At 26.7% G+C, this 24185-nt stretch overlaps 4 protein-coding genes across 5 annotated transcripts in view; 1 reads left to right on the forward strand and 3 right to left on the reverse strand.

Moving 5' to 3' along the window:
* The window catches only part of Rpn3 (regulatory particle non-ATPase 3), a 74039-nt gene that overhangs the window by 49406 nt on the left and 448 nt on the right, over positions 1-24185 (reverse strand). The window lies entirely within an intron of this gene.
* Positions 281-3745, reverse strand: Chmp1 (charged multivesicular body protein 1). Its single transcript, XM_072013517.1, has 5 exons — positions 3378-3745; positions 2550-2870; positions 2209-2353; positions 1988-2131; positions 281-1788 (listed from the first exon to the last, which is right to left on the reverse strand). Exons 1-4 carry the CDS (start codon positions 3397-3399, stop codon positions 2020-2022), a joined length of 600 nt encoding a protein of 199 aa, XP_071869618.1. The 5' UTR covers positions 3400-3745; the 3' UTR covers positions 281-1788; positions 1988-2019.
* On the reverse strand, positions 5112-12816 carry LOC139992569 (protein phosphatase inhibitor 2). The gene is made up of 4 exons (XM_072013518.1): positions 12483-12816; positions 11745-11915; positions 8241-8320; positions 5112-7963 (listed from the first exon to the last, which is right to left on the reverse strand). Exons 1-4 carry the CDS (start codon positions 12560-12562, stop codon positions 7719-7721), a joined length of 576 nt encoding a protein of 191 aa, XP_071869619.1. The 5' UTR covers positions 12563-12816; the 3' UTR covers positions 5112-7718.
* Positions 13927-24185, forward strand: part of LOC139992540 (mitogen-activated protein kinase kinase kinase 7) — a 207495-nt gene continuing 197236 nt past the window's right edge. Inside the window, exons 1-9 of one of the 2 annotated variants that reach the window (XR_012453398.1) lie at positions 13927-14177; positions 14813-15038; positions 15287-15404; positions 15523-15852; positions 18059-18171; positions 18354-18646; positions 18810-18882; positions 21797-22050; positions 22288-22523. Coding sequence is in view for 1 of the 2 variants with exons in the window: in XM_072013468.1 (XP_071869569.1) it covers positions 14100-14177; positions 14813-15038; positions 15287-15404; positions 15523-15852; positions 18059-18171; positions 18354-18646; positions 18810-18882; positions 21797-22050; positions 22288-22452 (1650 nt within the window). In the remaining variant the exon portion in view is untranslated. Of the gene's footprint in view, positions 14178-14812; positions 15039-15286; positions 15405-15522; positions 15853-18058; positions 18172-18353; positions 18647-18809; positions 18883-21796; positions 22051-22287; positions 23764-24185 lie in introns of those variants that run through there. The other variant, XM_072013468.1, reaches the window with a different exon arrangement.

Here is a 24185-nt window from a genome sequence, read left to right on the forward strand (position 1 = left end):
CTACTAGAATTATTCTGTCATACAGTATGTTTACAACATAAATACCATTGCAGTAATAAAGCTTTTCTTTGATAAATTGTCTTTATATAAAAGTATATTCTTTCTCATATCATAGAGAGTAGTACCTGCTATGTTTACAATATTGTGCAAAATTAATTATATTAATAATTATTATCAATAATTATTAATAATTATTAATAACAATTAATAGTGCTTTCTTTTTATTCTACAGAAATCTAATCTTATAATATAACAAATGAGTTTTAATTATATTAAAAGCTTATTTTATTCATGAATATATAGCAAGTAAACTCTTTTTATTCAAGCAATTTGTGCTGAACATTTTAACGTGTTCATTATTTATAGGTACTTGTTACAGAGATAAGAAAGATATATAAGGTGTTCCAGTTGGAGTTTGCAATTATTTTCCATACTGTAGCTTGTTTCAAAAAAATGTTCCAAATAAAACTTACCTTATTTCGGAAGGGACATCTTTTGGTGATCATAAATCTTCTCTAGGTGGGCGCGCTTCCGAGATTTTATGGAGATCTTTGTTTTTTTATACGGGACTGTATTTTTTTATTTAAGGAGGTGTGTAGCTCATTTCGTGACGAATTCATCGACTCACAATATGTTGGTACTGGAAGGTCATTCATTGCCTTTCAAAAAATTACTTTCTTTGAACGTTCTCAGGATTTGATTTACTGAAGTATTGCGTCGATTCAGATGTAAACATGAATCGAAATTACACAAATGATGCGATTTATCGTTATTCGTATTTGCTTTTGTTTATTATTAACTATAATTTGCTACTAGGCAGATATCCTCAGTTTGTATGACAGTTGCTTCAAAGGAATCAATATTATTGCAAATAGTATTACGTGTACTTTCTTCCGGTAACGATTTAATTTACAATGGTTCATTATACGCAATAATAAATTCGCAATAATTTCGCAATAAGATTGTCGATATGCCTCTAATTTTAGAAGAATGTGAGGAATTTGGAAGAATTAGTTCTGTCACTTTCGAGAGGGTGCAGCTATCATATAGGAATAGAGTAAATAATTGTACCGACTACAAAAGTCATCCTTTTAAATACATAAGAAACAATTTCTGTACGTTCAATAACGGTATGTTTTGAACGGCAATAAATGACCTTCAAACACCAATATATTATAATTCGATAAATTCATCCCGGAACGGGTTATATGCCTACCTAAATAAAAACATATAATTCCGTATAAAAAAAAAGCACGTCCACTTAGAGAAGGTTTGTGATCACCATAAAATGTGCCCCCCTTCTTCCCACGACAAGGTAAGTTCCATTTGAAACATTTTTTAAAACGAACTATGGTTTGGGAAATAATTGCGTGTGCAACTTCAAATGGAACACTCTGTATAATCCCATTGGCTATAAATATATTTATATACTGCTATAATTTTGAAATCATTTTAAGCTATAATATTTCTCAATTATTTCTCAATTATTTAATTATTATAATATTTTTCAATTGGTTTAATGGAATTCTACAATTTTAAATAAATATGTATATTTACTGAACAATATATGTTTGTCTTATACAAATAACTGAGAAACCTAATAATAAACCTCAGGTGGGAGATTTTAGCTTTTTATGTTACTACTACATAATTTTACTCGAAATAAATGAATAAAATTACGAAAAAGGTTTAAGATTATGGAATGTACATAAAGAAAATGTTTTTATACGTTTTCTCTTAACCCTTTGTACACTGACTGTTACAAAATAAACCAGTCCCTGTATATGGCTAAAAAACAAAAAAGGGGATTGAAATTTAAATATATGCAATTGTAGGCGCTTATAATATCTAGTATGTAATTACCAAGCAATTATAGACGAGGATAGTATACGGTGATCATTTCCATTAAACTCTTATATGGCAGTCAAAGGGTTAATAAGTTAATGAAAATTATAACAGATAAAGATATATCTTTCTTATTATGTACCTGTGCTGTAACTAGATTTTACATCTGCATTACTATTCTCGAAGTCTTGCTAACCGTTGTGTAAGTTCATCTTGTTCTTGACTGATAGTAGAGGTACCTATACTACCTAACTGTCCAGATGGCAATTCCATATTCAACTCCAAACTGAAAAAGTTATATAATAAATTTATATTATAGGATAATATGATATTGTATAAAATAACTCTAAGGAAAGTAGTTACCCAGCTTCGTCTGCAACTTGTTGTAATAAAGAATCAACATCATTCTGTGGAACATTTGTTGTTGTAGTTTGAGACATAGCATTCTCCATGTATGAACTTTGTACATCCAAATCCTCAAACTGACTTTCAAACTTATCCATAAGACCTAAGATTAAAGTTATAATATATTACAAACGTTCAGACGCAGCCTCATTAGAAATTTATGATTTATTCATTATTTTTCAGATATCATATAAAATCATGGTAAAAAAATTAAATTCTAAAATATACATGATATGTATATTTCACGATAGTATATACATATTACACAACAACATATACATATAAATATAAGTATTTACCTGAAATTTTTTCTAAATTCATTGATTTCATTGCTGCATCCATGGCTTTAACTACTCCAGCCATTGACTGAGTAACTTTGCGTGTAGTCAAAGCAGTTTGTACTCTGCTAGCTACTGCATCAACTCTTGCACTCATCCGTAAATAATTAAGTGCCTGATTACGTTGGCGAATTGCATTTTCTGCATGAATTCGTGCGCCCTCCATATTACCTTTTTGAATGGCCTTTTTTATTTTTGCCTTTTCCACCTTTTCTTCTTTTTCGCATTTCTTGGAATTTCTCTCTAATTCCTTCACAGCAAATTTGAGATTGAATAAATTTCCTTAATATTAATTTAGAAAAATACTTTTGTCTTCATTCAAATACATTGTTAATAAAGTTTCCTCAAATGTAAACGCTATAAAACTTAACATACATGGGAAAAATTACCACATAACCTTAAAAATATGATTTCATTTTAAACAAAATCCTGTAACACCTATTAAAATTATGTACAGATAATTGTAATTTTCTTTTAAAACGTATATTATATTATAAAGTATATTATAACGTATTATATAGAAATAAAATCGTTAATTAATAAAATAAAAAGAAAACTTAAAATATTTGAAAATTCTTTTAAAATGTCTTGAATACAAAATCAGTATGAAACAATTTTTGATAATTTAAATACAATTGAAGAATTAATAAGAATTTTATAGAAATAGAGATTAGTTGCAAACATAATTCAGTAAAAGAAACATTCATCTGAATAAAATTAATAAAGAACACTTGAAACCGACAATTGGCAAAAATATGTAAAAACTGAAAAATTTTAATAAAAGGATACTTTCCATCTGGGAGACGGACATAATTGACTGTTCAGCCCCCGTTTTGATGAGATTTTAAAAATAAACGATAGGTTCAAACAATAGAACTACTTTGCTTTTGTCAGCAAAGATATAACAAGTGACAATATGCGTTGCTATTTAATGAAATCAACTGTCATTCAAAATTGTATGTACCTGACATGATAAATATTAATATTTAACAAGTATTGATACTCCAACGATGATTAATTTTGATTACTTTGATGGATATCTAAGTAAAAAGATTAATTATTACTATTCATTTGATAGATGACATAAATGAAAAATATATTTTCATAGAAGGAAAAGTAGAATATATTTTTTAGAATATAAAACTGCTACACCAACTGAGAATGCTTAAACGCTCATTGACTATAATAATATCAGAAAGGAAATTTCCTCTTTGGTAATACAATCAGTTAAAATCATAGATAAACTATAATATAGATATCGTATATGATATTTTGTAGTATAGTATATTGTAGTATAGTTGTATATGATATTTTAGTCTTGAAAAATATAATAATGATGGTGAATTATTCAACTGTATCAAATTTAGCAAATATATTAGCAAGCTGTATCAAATGTATCAAATTCATTAGTGACTATCGACCACTTACCGACGAATAGCTGGAGTATCACGTGACTAATTATGTTTACGTTTCTATTCTATGATTTGCCTGTAGACTTAATCGCATTCATTACTCATGTCATGTGCTTATTTTTCCTAACTTAACTGACTAACTCATATATTTATACCTATTATTTCCCATATGAGACTACAGATCAACTAGTTTAATTTAGTTTAGTTTATTATTCTCCTTCAGTACAGATCAAGTATTGTAGTAAATACATCAGTACTTATCACAAATGAAGTAATATGAAAAATAAATGAATAGGTTTCAATAATTAATAATTGATTTTAATAAATAATAAGAAAATGTTCATATTATACTTGCGAAACTTGTTTTTATTAAATTCGAAATGTATGTATAACATCATACTGGATATACATTTAGTAAACCTAGAATAATTCATTCTTGAAATATAATAGGATTTTAATGAAAAGCAAATAATTATATTGTGCTTTTATATAAAAAGTTTAATAAGTTGTAATTGTACACATTTTGTATATTTATAAGTAGTATGAATTAATGGAATGTGTTTTATAACGAAACAATTTGAAACTAATTTAAAAGATTTTCTTTAAAACAAAACGAAAAATCATGGTCAAATTAATGAAAAGACACCATATGTTTCCATCTTCCGATATATCTCAAATTTGGAGAATAATACTTTCCATTTTTTATGTTTCTAAATTATGAAAATTGCAAATTGTTTCATATATAAATATATTCATATAATTTTTAAATATAGAATGTTTACAATGCGTATGAAATAAAAGCTAGTAATAATAATGAGAAACGATTTTTAAGAAATAAAATATGTGCTAAAAAATATCTAGAAGCTTACTAGAAGGCAAAAATAATTTATATGAAAATTCTATATTTATTATACTAAATTATTTTATGATTTAGACATTACATTAATATTTCAAATATGATTGATTAACTATTTATGTAATATATGAAACATTTTTTTTTGTAAACATCAAATATCTAAAGAAATATTAAATTTCTATAAGAATGATATAGAGAGAGTGTGTGTGTGTGTGTGTGTGTGTGTGTGTGTGTGTGTGTGTGTGTGTGTATATATTTGTTTTTTCATTGCACATAAATTGCAATAATTGGATGGCTTTCTACGTTACATTATATTGTTTCTTTATGTTTTAGAAACAAAATAAAATAATCATCTATCTTCATCCTTGGTCTATTTATCCATTACACTCTATTCTTTTCTACCTTAATCTATCTTTAAAGCTGCAAGTTTGAGTATTCTATTTAAGTTAAGCGTAGTAGTTTGTTTATAGTAATGCAACAAAACTGAGAATCAAACACTTATCCTGTTATTTATATTTTTTATAAGTCTATTGAAGTATTATGACACAGTTACATATCTGCATATATTATTATATATTAAAACATACTTTATTCTAAACTTATATATAAATAATACTAATTTATGCATATTTTCAGTTATGAATTTAAATTTGCATTGACAGTGAATTTGTTTATTTCAAAATTTTATTTCAGTTATTCAATTATTTGAGTCTAAATATAATATTCATAATCAGTTACTGAAAAATATTTGATTTAGTATCCGATTCACGGTTTTATTGCGTTCTACATTTTAAATCTGAATACACTGAATTCGTTGTTAATACACATATTTACAATGCAAAGTACGTTCTGAAACGATACACGCCAGACGAAAATCTATTTTTCTAAAACTAATTTGTATAAGGATCCTACTGTAATCTACAAAAATACCTGTTACATGTCATAGGAAGTATTTCTGAACGAAAAATAAGTTCGATTGTCTAGATAATAATCTCTCTTGCCATAAACTGTTGTATTATGATATTTATGTATATACATAAATAATAATGTTCCATCTCGAAGTACAATATTATACTTCACCTATAAAGAATTTCAAATTTATAAAGCATTGGTTGTTTATACCATATTATAATAAGAATAGAAAACTAATATAAATCTTAATTTGGAATAAAATAATAAATTAGTTTTAAAGATAATATCAATTTTTTAGTAACAAGATCAAACGGTTTGAGATGTTTATGACAAGGAATATATTATATTTTAAATAAAACATATAAGGAGATATAATTTTACAAATGAAAGATATACACAGTTTCATATTTAGACAGATTCACATTGATTATATTATACACATATATTTTACTAATTGAACTTATATTAAAAAAAGAAATGCAAAAATTAATAAAAAATTGAACTTTATTATTAATAGACAAAATACAGTTTTATTAAATTAATGTTCAGCAATTTTTAATAATATATTAATGTTAGTACAAAAATTTTGCAGTTATTTATAAAAGTAACTTCTTTTTCTTAATATTTAGTATGCATAAGTTAAATTTGATTATCGTGAAAGAAATAAAAGGAACTAATATATCTAAATGATATGTATTACTACGCGAACAAAGATAATATCAATGTAAAAATGTCTAAAATAAGATTCTAATTTCAGAATCTCTTACTCATCTCACATACCTTACAGAACACCCTGTTTTAAGAATATTTTGTAAACTGTAATACATAATTAGAAAATGAGAAATTCTTAATGCATGAAATGGAGAAATCTATTACAAATTTAATATAATAAATTAGTATGAGAGTATCTGTAATAATATCTTGCGTTCAGGAATTCTTTCCATCTTTTATGCGTACTACTAATTATGTAAAAGAATTCGTTCTTTAAGAATTACTCATTTCCTAATTGCTTAGGATCTTATAAAACATTTAATAAGCGCTTTAATAATAATTTTATAAATGTACATCACCGATTAACTATTTCAATAAGCAATGTGACTAAATAGAGCATTCAAAAAATCATTAGCCTATAATTCATGTAAAAGAAACTAAAGTATTGCTCTAGTTTACAAATATAAATCTTAATCGAAGTATGTTAAATATTCTGTTGAAAAATCAATTATTTAATTATTAAGAAAATAATTTAATATTAGTGGTTTTCTACATAGCAAACAGATATTATGAAGTGACATAAATAATCATTTAATCTTTCCAAGAAAACTTAATATGTAATAGAAGAATTTACGTGAAAATAAATTACAATTTATGCATTAAAGTATTAGTATCTAGTAATTACTGTTTATATATTAGTAAAGTAATTAATAATCAAATTACATTTTTACCACAGCACCAATAAAAGTTAGAAAATTACTGTGATTTTCTCATAAACAAAAGAAATTTGTAGTTTCATTTTTAAATTAAGAATGTCTATCATTCTGTACAATTACAGAACTAAGTACTAGCTTGAATTCAATAAATAATTAGCGAATGGCCAATGATTAAATTGCTTAAAATAAGTAATTAAATTAAATATTTGTGTAATTATTAATTATTTATTAATATGTGCTTTCAATTACGCAATTAATTACTTATAAATTCACTATACATTCGTTGTGTAATTAATTACACTGATTAATGTATAAGTCAATTATTGAAAAATAATAAATTGGTCAATTACAAAAATTTATTAACTTAATCATTTAACTCATGTAAAACGGACATTGTAATTTATTGCATTTGTCAGTTGTATAATAGTAAATAAATTTAACATGAACTAAAATTTTTAGAGAATTGAATTCTAAATTCTAACGAAGTAATTTATAATATTATTTATTAATGTCCATCGCCATATCACTTTCCTTTTGTTATATTGCAAGATGGCATGCACTTGAATTTAAGATCAAAATCATGTTCTTCAGGATGAAGAGAATTATTGTCATCTTTTTCTATGTCTTCTTCATGTTCTTCATTTTCTTCATTGTCCTCGTCATCTTCATCTTCTTCATCTTGTTCAAGTAATTGTTTTCGAGCCATTTGAACTACTTGCCATTCTTGATAATGACGCTTTCTCTTTGCTTCAAATGCTTTACGTTTTTCTAAAATTTTTCCATATACATTGATATTTTTTTTGTTACTCAATATCACATTTTGATAATAATCTTTCTCATTCCTCCTCAACTGATTAAAATTAATTACTTTTTAATGAGATATTTAGAATTATAATTTTAATAATAATAACAGTAAAATAAAAATCATTTCAATAAAAGATATTTATAATCAACTATAAGGTATATATAATGATATATATTGTATTTATGCAAATATAATTAAAATATAAATTATCTCTCTATGAAAAGATTTATAATTTCTTACCTCTTTCTTCAACGGTTTCTTTTTCATCTTCATCTTCACTTGATTCTTCAAATATCTTTGGTTTACTACCTTCTGCCAACCTGTAAATATGGGAAAGAAAATTCTTTACAATTAGAAATGAAAAGAAATGCAAAATTTATGTTTTTTTAGTTTTTCAATTGTTCAAACCTATAATTATTAACGAAATAAAATATTTAGAAAAACTAAACTTGTGAAAATATAAAATATAAAGTGTATTTAATTGTTGTTGATATTTTCAAGTACAATTGAAGAATATACAAGTACAAAACTATATATAACTACTAATACTAATTGTAATAAAAATAAGAAATAAAGCAAATAAATGGAATAATTATTCAGAAAAGTATCTTAATATTTTACATAGGGTTCCCAAAATAAATATATATAATACATTTAATAAAGTATATATAATACATTTAAATATTATAACGTATGAATCGTTTCCTTCTTATTACACACATTTTTATAACAATACCTTAAATCCTAATTTATCTTTGTAATATAATCTGTAATTACTTCATTTCAATCTTTCCAAAAACAATCATTTTGATTAAATCATAAGCATTTTACAACCCCATATTTATACTTAATGTAAGATACTTTCTTATTAAATGTAGTTCAAGCATGTATTTTTATGTAATTTACTTTTAGTATGTAACATTCCGAAGTAAGGATGTAAGTAGTTATAAAGGTAGCTGATCTGTAATACTTGTATGACATATGGTTACATTTTCATTTAAATATTCATTAGCAAAATTATATGTATATTATTAATTTAATATCGTATTCAACTTTTTGATGCTTAATACTATTACAAAAATAATTATTAAAATAATATTGTAATACTGTTAAACGTTCCTTAGTAAAGAATGATATAAAATTAAATTTATGTTAATATAAATATATTATAACTGAAATGAATGAAATATAAATAAATTATAATAAAAATTTGATAAAATTAGGAGAAATGAATTTCAAATTTATTATTTCATTATATCTTGATTTTCATGTCATAGTCAGTAGTTGTCTACACAGAAATTATTTTTTATTACTTACTTTTTCGCTATATTAAATAGATAATAAAGGTATATCGTTAAACAAAAATTTTGTGTGGAGTTCAGTATTACATGCATTTATATGATCAAAAATTTCTAAATACTTTATAGAAAAAATACTGTTACTTCTGTAGAGATTCTTATTTATCTTTATATGGTAAGGCATAATAGTCATATCAATATAAACTATCTTTTGAAATTATGAATGGAGATTTTGTGAAATGAACGAATGCAACATGTAAATAAGTTGTTATTATAGAATATTTTAATACATACAAATAAATAAATAAAGAAATTAATTTATCCTATTATATCTTACCAGGTAAGAATTCATTTTCGACAATGAGATTAACAATCTAATATATGTAAAAAGATTTTCTGTATGTGCATATGTGTATGAATGAATTTCTTTGGTACTTCAAAATGCTACCATAATGCTTCAAACTCTAATGCTACTTAACTATTTTTCCTTCTTTTCTTGTAGTGCATGTCAACTCCATTCAAGTGTTCAAATTTCACACAGTAGAATTACTTTTCTGAAAAAAGTATAAACGTAAAGGAGACTTTTGAAAGATGTGTAACACCTTAAAATAACAAAGACCACTGTACGTATTAGTTAAGTTACAGAATTTCTGTATAATGTATTCGTAGAAATTTTTTATATTATTCATTGTAAAAATTGGATGCTTAATTGGAAATTTTGATTTTAAACAATAACATGTATAATAATTCTTTAAATTCTTCTAAAAATATATATTTATTGTAGTTATCTTAAATTCCATATATTTACTGGATATTGGTTTTTCCTTATCAACATGCATATTATATAGACTTTTATTTGATTTTTGAGGTTGTGTTAATTCAGTATTATTCTACAATACATTAACATAAGAGATTGGTTTTATTTTCCTTTTTATTAAAACGTTTAAAAATTTAGCTTATGTAAATTTAAAAAATGTATGCCCCAATAATGTATGAGAAAGTGTTTTGTAAAAACAATTTATTTTAAATGTATGTGCATTCAATTTTGACAATTAATAATGTTTAAAAAATTATAACTATATGTCATGTAATTTTCGACTTCGGGATGTTACATACCTTTTGAAACACTTTGTATGTTTCTTGGTGCATGTATATTCGATTAAAACTGTTTGATCATAGTATTTGTAAATATGTGAACCATCTTAAAAATTGGTCCTGTTTATTCAAATTTTGGAAATTTAAATAATATTTTTCTGAAGAATTCAAGCAATTTTCCACACAAGAACCTCTTTTTGTGTAGAATTACTGAAAATAATAAAGGAATACAACTCTGAGAAGCAAAAACAGCAAATGTACATTTTGAAGAGCACTGAAACTTACCAATGAAGATTTATTCCAATAAAAAGAATAAATCAACATGAAATTTCTACATACATTTGCATATATTCATTCTATTCTTAATATTCAATTCCAACACCAACACTTGAGCATTATGTATGGAACAATGCTATACTCTACATGGTGATGTTGCTACTTAGTACAGAATAGTAGCATAATTTAAATTTGATAGTTTCCATTTAAGCCAATCCTGGTATAAAACTCTAAACAGATACCATAAATTAGACTGATTGAAAAATTTTAAACAGATGAAAAGAAGATCATATTTTATATTAAGATTTGAGAATAATGCATCCTTCCAGAAAGAAAAAATTATAAATAACAATCAGTTTATATTATAATACTAATAAAATTAATTTTCAAATGATCTTTTAAATAACATGCTCCTTACAAACATAGAGAAAGGAAGAAAATTAATAATTAGAAATCCAATACAACAAATTGATTGATAGTAAAATAACAAAATATAAACATTAATTTTAATTTGTTAATTCATTCATTGATTTTTTAAGCAATATGTATGTCTCATTTTAATGCCATTAATTCCTTTAAAATAAAATTACAAGTTATAGAATATTGCACTATCAATTACATTTGTGTATCACATAAATCAATTAAAAATCTATTTAAAATAATATTTTTTTTCTATCTATATTATTTCGGAAGACACTATGCACTTTTGTATTATATATATTGTGAAATAAGAATGTGTGTAATTATATTATTTTTATTAAATAAAATAATATAAAACGAATATTACAAACATATTTATTATTTATGAGAAGTAGATAATATTCCAGTTAGTATTAACATTAATGTAACTATAAGTTTAGTTACTATTGGTGTTCTTGAAAAATTATACATATTTTGTATATTACAAAATTATACACTTCTTGTAATCGAATTTTATAGAAATCTACCAATTTTTCTTTATTTTTTTTTTTTTTGGTGATATGTGTTAATATGTACAATGCAGAAGATATTTATGAAAATAACTAGAAATATAGAATAAAATACTTATTTCTAATGAATTAATATAAATACTTACTTGGTAGCAACTGCAGTAGAATCTAATTGATCAAATTGAAATTCAGCTTGCAGGCCTTCATAGTTGTATGGGGTTTTTGGTTCATCAATCTTCATATGACCATAATCTTTTTCTGCTGGGTGCAATGTTGCAATTATATTCATTTCATCCCATTTTGTTTCTTTACTTGGTCTGTAATAAAAATTGTCATAAATTATTAAAAATTTATCATTAATATTTACTATTTTAAATTATGGGACAAGCAAAATGTAAAATTAATATAAAATACTATCAATTTCCTAACAGTATTTGATAAAACGTTGATTATGACTTACAAATTCAAAAAATTATATTATAAAATTATAACGAAAAAAGATATATTTATTAATATGGTTCAATAGATAAATTACAATTAAAATTTTTTACGTATAAAATTTACTTAACTATGACAGTCTGTAACAACTTTAAACGAAGTTAAATGGATTAAGAAAGACAGTAATTAATTTACAATTATGACAATGCTCTAATAAAATAAAAGTAAAGTATAATTAATTAAATGGAAAAAAAAATTTATATAAGAATGATTTAAATTAAACTAACCTTAAAATACAAGTTAACTCTATCATCTCTCTTTCTCTCTCTCATATAATTTTTAGTTATAAAAAGGTATTCACTTTAAAGTTACTCCTTTATACATGTATGTATAAATGAAACCATAGCTTCAATATGAAAGAAATAAATCTAAAAAATCATTTATACCTGGGTATATCTGGATTATCGAAGCTGCTAGATGATTTTAAAATTCCCTTAGGAGGCCGTTTCGAAAGATTTTCTGCCATTTTGAAAAGAGATTGATTCACATTTGATAATTATAAAACATGACGAATCTTTGTAAAGTCAAATTTTCTTCAGAATGTTTCCACTCGAATTAGAAGTAATTGGACAATTGTTTATTGACGATGACAAACTATCACCTTAACAATTTTCAGTTTTAAATGGAAAAATCACGAGCTCTGATTGGTGCCATGTTACACAAAACCTTATACAGGGCAGGGTGTATTACGTAGTATATACGTATATACATATTTTGTAGTACACAGTCATTTTCGAATTAAATTACTGAAGCATCGAAATCTATTTTTTGTAAGTGAAGTTATAGCTCCCTATTATGTAATAAGCCGTTAATGAAATTAAAAGTTTATGGTAGTATAACAGACTTTACATAACGAAGCATTAAATCGAGATTTCGATTAACTATAATAAAATGAGAATTTTTCTACGTATAATTTTGTTAAATAATTCTGCTTTATTATATTTTTTATAATTTTACTTATGTGTGCTATAATAATATTATTATTACTTTGTACACAATCTATGAAAAAAACTTTGTTTAATTCTATAAACTCCAAACGAATTATGATTTACACAAAACAACATATTAAATTATAAATATTAAGTAATAAGTACATATAAAATTAAATACATATTAAATTAGAATATAACGTTTTCGATATTTAAATTATGTTAAGTATATATTTAACATTTCAAATTACTTATACGATGTATAATTGTCTGTTTTGTTTCTTATTTGATATAAACAAATTAATTATAGCACGGGCGAATATATATATATATAAAAGAATAGAACAAGTATAACAAAGATTAAAAGTGTCGAACATAATATATGCATCTGCTGATTCAGTATCTATATTATATTTATAGGACATATATTAATATTTTAATTTTCTCTATTTTAAACTGTATAGGATTATAATATGAAATGTAAGTCAAATTTTATACAGAATAATAACAATATATATTTTTAATGTTTCTGAATATATATGCTATGTTGCAACTTGACACTAATAAATTTATGATTGAGAATATATGTATGGAATATATGTGACATCAAAAACAAGTCTGTGATTGGATTGTATTTTATTTAGTAAGAAAACCCAAAGTTATCCCCGAAGCCCCGAAGTAAACTTATTAAACGTCGTTACGTAGTACCTGGTAGTACGTAGTGCACATTCATTTTACATATATGTGTACATATTTCTCTTTCTACTTTTTTTCCATGTCTTAACTGGTATGCTTTTTGATTAAACAAAAATAATTTAATGTTTCTGTTTTCGTTAGTGCATAAATTTAATCACGTTTTCTATGTTTAACGATGGATCGTATTTCAACAGATCGATCTATCGAATGATGAACATCTATCGATACAACTTTCTCGCTACACATGCCTTCTGAATGTTAATAAAATGGAAAATATCAAAGGAGCTTGAGCTCGGAGTTTAAATAAATATTCGTTCATGATAAATACGCCCGGTAATTAAATGTGCCCTGAAACTAATGTGATGTCGACTGTGTGTGATGGCGGGTAAGGAATTAGTAAGCCATCAGCAGCAGTTTGTAGAAGAAATTAACTACGATGAAATTGAAACAGAGCAGGTATCATAATTATGCAGTAACTTTTCATTATTGTTCGAACAAGTCAAATTTTTGTTTTTTTAATCGTCGTTCAATAAAACATTTCTCAAATGTTATATTCAGTTGCGTTTAATTTTTGTAATTTATCCTTCTTGATTATCTGATTTTGTTTGAAATATAACCTAAATGACGATCTTCGAATATTTTTTAAGCAAATTGATGTTAACGAAGCTCCTTTCTATTTTCTGTACTTTAATATTCAAATTTTGATTTAGATAACGAGAGAGATTTTTATTTGAAATATCATTAAGTTGAGAAAAAAACAGAAAAAGAAAATTTTTTTATTTTAATAGATTGTAAATGTGTCATTTTTTAAAATTTGACATAGATTATGTGAAAATAATTTAATTAAAAATTAGTAACATCGTTTAGTAGAATACAGAGTATATTAAAGAAGAATAAATAAAATATTAAATTTTTATATCTTTGTATTGTTTTCCATTTTGTTAAGGTTACATGCAGCTTCTATGTTTATCTAACATTATTAATATTCTTTACTTGTTACTTCATTTTTCAAAAAGAAATGATTTATTTTAAAATTTGAAGAGCACTAAATTAAATCAATAATAAATTGGTCATTATTTATTTTTATGTAGGTAGTCGGAAAAGGTTCTTTTGGAGTAGTATGGAAAGGAAAATGGAGGGGACAATATGTTGCTATAAAGTATATAAACTCAGAAGGTGAAAAAAAGGCTTTTACTGTAGAAGTTAGGCAATTATCTAGAGTTGTGCATCCCAATATTGTAAAACTTTATGGTGCCTGTACTAAAAATCCGGTTTGCCTGGTTATGGAATATGCAGAAGGCGGCTCATTATATAATGGTATTAACTTTTTTAAATTCTATAGAACTTCATTTTTTTAATAAAATAGAGTTCTGAATTATTGTTATAGTTTAAGTATTATTGTTGCTTGCTTTGATAATGCATAAGATTTAATTTGTTTAACAAGACATTAGATGCTTTTTATTGTTTCATGTTGTGTTGTTATCATCAAGCATTAATAATTATTAAAATATCTAATTATTAAATTAAATGTTACATTTACTTCTTGTTTTATTAATATATTGCAGTTTTGCATTGCAATCCTCAGCCACAATATACTGCAGGACATGCAATGAGTTGGGCTTTGCAATGTGCACGTGGTGTCGCATATCTTCACAATATGAAACCAAAACCTTTAATTCACAGGTAAATTAAGTTAAATATATATTTTTTTTTATCAAGGACATAATATAACAATCTGGAAATTTATTTTTTATCCAAATGATATCTGTAGCGTTTCAACAGATTTCATTTATATTTTCAGAGACTTAAAACCACCAAATTTGTTGTTAGTTATGGGTGGACAAACTCTTAAAATTTGTGATTTTGGTACAGCCTGTGATCTAAACACATATATGACTAACAACAAAGGTTCTGCTGCTTGGATGGCTCCAGAAGTATTTGAGGGTTCTAGATATACCGAAAAGTGTGATGTGTTTAGTTGGGGTGTTATTTTGTGGGAGATATTGTCAAGGAAGAAACCATTTGATGAAATTGGTGGTTCAGCTTACAGAATAATGTGGGCAGTACATGTAGGACAAAGACCTCCTTTAATTGAGGGTTGCCCTAAACCAATTGAAGATCTCATGACCAGGTATTTATTAATATTTATAATCATTCACTTTTATGATTAATAAAGCATGTTCTAATAAATTACTAAAGGAGTTAAGATTAATTATTTTCTTTGTTTTATAAAGTCATATTATCTGTTTTAATAGTGACACATGTTACTAAATATGTGATAGAAATAATGGTAATTGATAAAAAATATTAGTATTTGAAAGTATATGTTGTAGGAAAAAATATAACAAATATTCTATTTGCTTCTTGGAATTAACTGCAGATTATTGAAATATAAAAGTATATTTACAAGTATTTAGATTTAATATATTTTATGTATTTTAACATATTTTACGCTTGAAAATAATTATAACATTATTATGTTTAAAAAAATTTCTTTAAAGACTTTATCATTAAACATTTAATTAAGAAAATTTTCATTTTATCTGATTGATAATTGGTAATTACACAAATTTGTTCATAGAAAAAACTTCTTTTCAGGTGGAAAAATATTTTTAAGTATATTGATTGTTATTTAGAGCTTTTTAAAATAATTTTATATTTATTTTACATTACTTGCATCTTATTTGTATGTAATATCTCGATAATTTTTCCATATGCTGTGCCCAAATCATTTTTAACGATGTATTTTGTTAAATTGTAATAGAATAAACCCTTCTCTCATAACATAAAAGTTGTATGTTTAAAATATTCTTCTCTGAAGAGTCATCATATTATTCTGATATTATTTATGAGGATTCAATTGTGTAATTGAATCATTATTATGGTAATCTTTAATGAATTTCCTATTTATTCACAATTTAAATTGTGAAAAGCTATTACCTATACAGGTTGAAATTTAAGATCTTATACATAGCGTCTTCGAATCTTCCTTTCCTGTAACAGAAAAACATTTGTTTAAAAGTATTTAATATGATTATGTGTACTGCTTGTTATTCTTCTTCTTAAATAATCAATGGTCTTAAGTACTAAAAAAATAGAAGATAATGCGAATAGTTTAATTTATAAGTATTTAATATATCATCAGTATTTCTGATATATTCTAATATGTGGCCGATTATGCTAAGCTTTTTAATTATCATGTCTAAGATCATGGGAATTAGGGAATGATAAGTTAATAGTCATCAATCAATAATCAGTTGGAATTTGATCGAGGTATAAGGAGGGAATGTAGAAATGTTGAAGGGTATGACTATCGGATTGATTGTTTGGAATGCTGGTATTTTAGAATAGTTTAGAGTATTTTAGAATAGGAATGTGTAAGGTGGTGGTCAATCTACCTGGTGCTAGGATAACTTTAACAGTTTCATAATTCCTCATTCTGAGATTGTTCTGCGTTTCTAATTAGGGCTTTTCTAAATTTCTTCTTATGAATTTTAGGTTTTGTCCTAAGTGAGGGTGAAGATTGGGGCACATAGTTCATCATAATATTTTCTTTTAAAGAAATTAAGGTCCTTTAGCAACTATGGATTCTCCTTTGGGACAACAATCCACTCTTTCATCCCCTTCAATGGTTAGGCACTGGGAGCAAATTTTAGTGGTAAGTGAAATTGTCTTCAATGATATTTGTCCATTAAGGATTCGACTGAGCCAGATGGCGAGATTACTTTCCCTTTCGTTTTTCGCATGATGATTCAACATTAGAAGGAATGACTTGCTTTTCAAATCAATGTCTATGGTAGTTTCCATGGATCTTCTAGCAAGAAATTTAAGAAGTGCTCCCAGTTATTTTCATCATAAATTTTGTTGACAGTAGATCGTGGAAGGGAAAGTGTAGAATTTGAGAGGATGGAAAATATTGCATAAAATATTGAAATTTATGTTAGTTATGAATTATTGTTGCGATTGTATAATTGTAAAAAGAGAGAAATTTAAAATTGTTATATTTTAACTTTTCTGTAGGAAATAGGAAAAATGAAATGTACCTATTTCTTCTGGTACATTATCCTTGAAAATATAATCAATATAATCAAGATATAATCAATAATCGATATTCGATTTTAAAGTCATTTTTCCAGCAGAAGGGTATAGAGGAAATGAGATCTATTTTTTTTGTTATGCCTACTCTAATAAATTATCTATTCTGATAAATTATTTTATATATGTGATTTTGGCCAGCATGCCCCTCTATTTTTATTACTTATCTTCTTACATTCTAAATAAACATTTATAAATCGTTTGTAAGATGTAGTAAGAAAAGAAACGGACGGTTGTTTCAGATGTTGGCACAAATCTCCCGAAGAAAGGCCATCAATGGATGCTGTTGTAGAAATAATGACGACCTTATCACAATTCTTTAATGGACATCTAGAACCAGTGGAATATTCCCGAAGTTTGTATATTATTAAAATATTTTATAAGTAATTTAAGCGATCCGAAGTTATGAGTTTTAACAAATGATTAATGTTTACTAATAACAGATAATAATTTTAAATATGAAATGTTTATTTATAAACATTTATACACAACAACAGTGATTATATAAATTAATTATAATGTAATTTTATATTGTAGAAGATGTTGAGTCAGAGGAAGTTATTGACAACCAGGTTTCTAAAGATGATACTTTGGACGTGACTGATACTATGGATTCTGAAATAAATGGATATGCTGCCAACGGTACTATTAAAGCTAATGCACCCGTTTCCAAAGAAAAATCGGAAATTTTTAATGAAAAAAACAGTTCATCGAATCCCTTCTACGATTTCAGGGATCCACCTCCTAAAAATAATATTTCAGCAAACGATCCATCCAATAAAGAATTCCAGATTAAAGATTTTCCTCAACTTTACGTTGAATGTGATCCGGTTAGTAGCTTTTAATTGAAAAATAATGATTTGTTTATATATCATTAAATTATTATTAATTAATTAATGAAAGAATTATAAATATCTTCCAAGATTTGTAGTTATTATGATTCACGTATTTACATCTTTGACACAAACATATTCTTATGTTTTATAATTCTAGAATGCTTGGGGATTACCAAGTTCCGACTCACCATTGGAATCTCCTATTCTAAAGATAAAGAATACTGCACAAAGTAAGTTTATTATTATCTTTATTATAAAATATTTAAATTATAAATTTTGTTTTAATTAACCAATTTTGCTTTTGATTATGGAAAAATTGTTTTAAACAGTTACTATACAAACGATAACAAATGATTTATAAGTAGATATATTGTGTTATAAATATTACGCTTTCCATTTGTTTAGTAATAGAAAATTTTAACGAAATTTTTTCTCTCTCGTTTTTATTTTTGTTAATATTTATACATGTATTTTATCTTATGGAATACATAATTTCTTAGTTTCTTATCATATACGTATAGCGCAATTATTAAATTGTTATTTGTCGATGGCCTCGCCGTTGTTCTATAACAGCAGAGGAAGGGGAACTTGTTCGGGGCTAGAACTTTGAATTTGTGACTCACCGCGATAGTACTCTAATCCCAAAATAACGTTCTCCGTATGTTCCACAAAACCTTCCTTTTAGCGCGGAATGTGATGCGCTCGGGCAAACCCATTGTCGTCATTCGATTGCTTTTGTAAATAATTAACACTTATGTCTGCACTTTGATTTTATTTGCGTTTTTGCGAAATTCGGTTTTATTTCTGTTTAATCGAATAAAATATAATTTGAAGATATAAGAAATCAATCAAAGTCACTAAAATTTATTAAAAATCTTTAAAAATCTATTAATTAATTTGATAAAAATTGTAGACTTTTACTGAATCAAATGATTAATATTTATATTTATAATTATTTATAGTTTTATGTATATTTGGCTTATGATTAATCTGTACATATGTTACGTACAAATATTGTTTCCTTTCAATATAAAAACACGTGAGAACGGAGCGATAGAAAGAAGTTAAAACATCGCACCTTGGCACGTTGTGATTTCACCGTGACGAATACTTTGGGAGTTCGTCGATCGGCGAAATCTACCCTGGCAAAGGGCCCGCAAAAGCAGTCACATTGTACGAGTATACTAAATTTAACGAACAACTAATCAGGGGAACTTGTTTTTGATTGACACCTATCGACGACGATAAAAGCTCTGTCCTAAAAGACCCAAGTAAATAAAAACAGACCATGCACTTTCTACTTTTTATCAGATTGTATATATATAACTATAAAGTGACAAACCGAGAAGAAATAAATTAATTTTCCAAATATCCGCAACAGCCGAATGATCTGGATAAAAGTATAAAGAATAAAGTATATTAAGTGATAAATTATATATTCTACTTCAATAGTTTTTATCAAACGAAATTATTTTCTTATTTGAAATATTATTCTTGTTGATACAGTTTCCAAAGTTGAAGCATATGCTTCCCAAAGAAAGACGATCCCAGGATAGATAATGCCTGTCCCCCATTGGATTTCTTAATTGTTCGCTGCGGCATCAACATGGAAATCAGAGCTTCGACTTAATCCAGCCCTGAAGATGAATTAAGAGCCGAAGAACCGTATTTTCTTCTTGGCTCGTGCTTGCACGTCCTGTCTGGTGGGGGATACCTCGAAGCAGGTGTAGCTGACTCACCAGGCCCAATATAGATGCACGTTTGTTTAGTGCTCTCCCGACACATCACCAAGAACGACCGTCTTTTCTCTTCTTTCTTCTTTTTCTCTCACCCTCGCTATCGAAAAGAAATTTTTCGTTTCTTGGAAATTTTGTTTTCTCGTTCCCCCGCCCATCTGCATTTTTTTCATCTTTCACGGACGAGTTCGATCGACCGCCATCCTCCGGATCAAAGAGTGGTTCGTGGTAACTTTTAATCGGAGAGTGACATCTTTCATGTGAACGAATACTTGATTCTATTATGAACGAAGCCTCGACAGGCTCCAGTATTTGGAAATGTGCGAGGAATACCCAAATATCGTCGCCACGGACACCCTAAAGCGGTGCTGGGTTTTGCTACGTTAGTACTTTGCTCTGTTTTTCTTTTTCTTCTCGTCGTTGATGGTATGACGAGGTGCCTTTCTTTTTTAATTTTTATTAGGAGGGTTTCGAGTAAACCGCGATAGAGCTTTTATTATACGATTTTACACGATATTCAACATTGTAAGATCGAACGTCGAACAGTCAGTCGTTACTAATCACGCGATAGAGCTAGAAGGAAAGCGGAGTTGAACCCGCCAAATGTGATAAATGTGATTAAAGGTCAAAATTAGGGATTAAATTTTAAATTGGTGGAACGAGTAGCTTGCAGGCTTAGTACGGAAATTAACATATTATTAATGTTTCTGTAATATGTTTCGAAAGCGATTATGCCTTAATTCGGTGTAATTATTGCATAACTAGTACTAGCAGTTTTTGTTTTGGAGGAAAGCAGAAAAACAAATTTTGAATCAAGTAATGTACGAGGGTATTTCACTTGAATCGAACGAATGTTTGTACAGTATTGTTATCCTCAAAATAAATCGAGATAAAGTTGTGAAATTAATTTAAATTCAAAATGGATTTAACAGGCGTGCAGCAAGAGTCGATAACTTTGCTGTGATCACTTTGAATTTGATTCATTTTGATTCATTTGGTGTTCATGAAAGAGACATAGGAAAGTTTATTATTTTAAAGTTTTCTTTTATCCTTTTTATCCTGCGAATGTTTAGTAAAAAGTAAAATAAGCCATAAATACGTGTTTCCATATTTCTTTCTATATATTCTTTCTAATAGTTTCGAGTAAAAGTATTGGGCAATTTAAGTGTGCTATAATTTTGACATAATCAAAATTAACTTTTTATACGAACAGGTTCCAAGTCCGAGTTTAGACTGATTACTGATCTGTTGATAATGCACACGTTTAATCAATGTATTCGTCATATTTGAGGAAATATCAATTTATTTTGCATCGGTCTTATACTGGATAGAGTAAAAACAAAAATAAGTTACTTACGATCATTTATATTAATCGGATTAACTTTCGGCTATAATTATTGTTTGACAGGTAATAGTACGACTGACAAGGATTTAGACAACGTTTATCGTCTTTTGGACGCGGATCTAAGGCCATTGACGCCTGATCAGACTTGCGAAAGATCGAAAGAAATTTTCGAAGAGCACAAACAGCTGGCGCAAGAATATTTGAAGGTGCAAACGGAGATAGCGCTTTTGGGGCAGCACAAAAATGAAATGCTAAAAAATTTGACCATAGACAGTTTAAGGCAGCAAGAGGAACTCAGGAAACTGGAGGATGAAAAGGTAAGCTGATATAAACAAAGATTATCAGGTAAAAAAAATTATTTCATTTATGTAGAAGGATCGCAAAGATGTAATTTTTAAGTGACGCAAAATATCTGCAAACTTTTAAATTTTATGAATGAAAAAGAATCTATCAATTCTCTAGTCCTTGAAGGTTTCTTTTTCAGAATTAAAATTTTTCTTATATCATGCTTTTGCAAATCGAATTATTAATTTTCGTTCCTTTCTCGATTACAGGAGTCTCTCATAAAGCTGTATCGAAATTTGAAACGTCAGTTGGAAATCATGAAGAATCAGAGGACGAACAATGCTCTTTTGAGCAACGCTCAAGTGGGTCCGACAGTTTCCGGAAACAACGGATGGTTCGTGGTACCTTGTCAAAATCCTTCGAGACATTCTTGAATACCAAGATTAGACAAGTACAAGCGTTAGACGAGGTTCTTTTTTACATTATGTCTTGCAAATTTCCCCTGCTTTCTTCTTGTAGCGAACACGGGCAACAATATCGATTTTCTCAATAGATTTCTCAACGATAGATCTTATTCTATAGTATACAAAAGTAAAAGAGAGAGAAAGAGAGAGAGAGAGAGAGAGAGAGAGAGAGAGAGAGAAGTTGGCGATGCAATCTCTTAAACATAAATATATATATATATATATATATATATATATACACACACACATATAAAAGCACTGTTTTCTATTTGCATTTGATTTCAAGAACATTTATCGAGACTTTTCCGTTTCTTAATAAACAAAATTATGTAAAAATTTGATCAATAATATACATATATGTTCAGGTATGTATATCTTTCAAATAAGCATTACGGGGAATCTATCGAAGTAGCTTTAAACGTGGCTTTAGCTTTTATCGTGTTTTAAAATATAAACATACAGGTTTGAAAAAATACTGCTATGAGGAAGTTAACGTAATTGGTGATTATCAATCAGAAATCGATGATTAGTCAACTGCCTGTCTAATTTGTTATTACTACATTTATTTATGTAAGAATTACCATTAATAAGTAATAATTAAGGAGTAATTATTGTATTATTATTTATCTAATTTATCTAATTTGTCCTTACGTATAATTATTTTTCGTTACAAACTAATTTGTACAGTCAATAAAATATTCGATAACTGGTGTCTTCGTTATAAAATATTAAGTATTGTATTTAATCGAATATCGATAATTGTTCATTATGTAATTTCTATTTTTTGCCACAACATTGTTAAGAATTAATTATTGAAACGAAGTTACAGTTTTAATTAAAAATCGATTCTTCAACGAAAGATGCCTCTTTAAAATTGTTAAATATTTTTGCGTCAAAAGCTTATGTACCCATTTATTAAATATACGCGATATTTTCTTTTCATTTCTCTTCTTCGTTTAATAACTACGAGCGAGTTTTAACGAACAGTAATATTATCAGATAACTAATAATTCTAGGGTAACTCCTTGTTTACGTTATAGTTTTTATACTATGATATTACTAACATCACCCTTTAGTAATATTCAATATTGTATTTTACGCTTTAAAGAAAAAAAAGTTTGACTATTAAAAAGAAAATGTTTACCAGTAATTGTTCACGGTGCCTCTGGTTTCGCACGGGTCTGACTATAAGTGTCATCTTCTACTTAAAGGCATGATTTCTTTACAACTTGATAGAACTTTACTGTACAAAGCATAATAAATAATAACAGTAATAATTTATTCTACGATCGATCATTAGTTTATCTCCTCTACTGTTTCTTTTTTAACAGGACATTTTTGCATTTCCTTCTTCGAACAAATCAATTTATCTTAAATAAACATACAAAATCGCGTATCTGCAATATTTTCACGAAAGTTGCGTTGCGCGCATGAACAACGATGATTAACTATAAGAGAAGAAAAGAAGTAAAAGGAGTAAAGAAGAAGGTTACGAATCTTAATTCCATATTGAAATAATTGTTTTTCATCAAATTGAACGTATTCGTTCTTGACATTTATAACTTCTAAAACAAACAACGAAACTGCACAAACGCTGCGACTAAACATCTTCTTAAATAATACAACACAAACATATCCCCATCGAGCAGAGACATTATCATCAAGTTTATTTCCATTTATATGGAAATGTAGAAAATATATAC

This window comes from Bombus fervidus, chromosome 11 (assembly GCF_041682495.2).
Source record: "Bombus fervidus isolate BK054 chromosome 11, iyBomFerv1, whole genome shotgun sequence".
Taxonomy (NCBI): domain Eukaryota; kingdom Metazoa; phylum Arthropoda; class Insecta; order Hymenoptera; family Apidae; genus Bombus; species Bombus fervidus.

Excerpts from the sequence above, each read along its gene's own strand:
- Chmp1 (XM_072013517.1), bottom strand. The coding sequence starts at position 3,399 with ATGTCCGTCTCCCAGATGGAAA. Across the intron at positions 2,871-3,377 it reads GTCCGTCTCCCAGATGGAAA|GAAATTTATTCAATCTCAAA; the intron begins GTATCCTTTTAT and ends ATTAATATTAAG. Across the intron at positions 2,354-2,549 it reads GAATTTAGAAAAAATTTCAG|GTCTTATGGATAAGTTTGAA; the intron begins GTAAATACTTAT and ends CTTTAATCTTAG.
- LOC139992569 (XM_072013518.1), bottom strand. The coding sequence starts at position 12,562 with ATGGCAGAAAATCTTTCGAAACGGCCTCCTAAGGGAATTTTAAAATCA. Across the intron at positions 11,916-12,482 it reads GATAATCCAGATATACCCAG|ACCAAGTAAAGAAACAAAAT; the intron begins GTATAAATGATT and ends TTTTTATTACAG. Across the intron at positions 7,964-8,240 it reads AGAAACCGTTGAAGAAAGAG|AAAAACGTAAAGCATTTGAA; the intron begins GTAAGAAATTAT and ends GAAAAATTTTAG.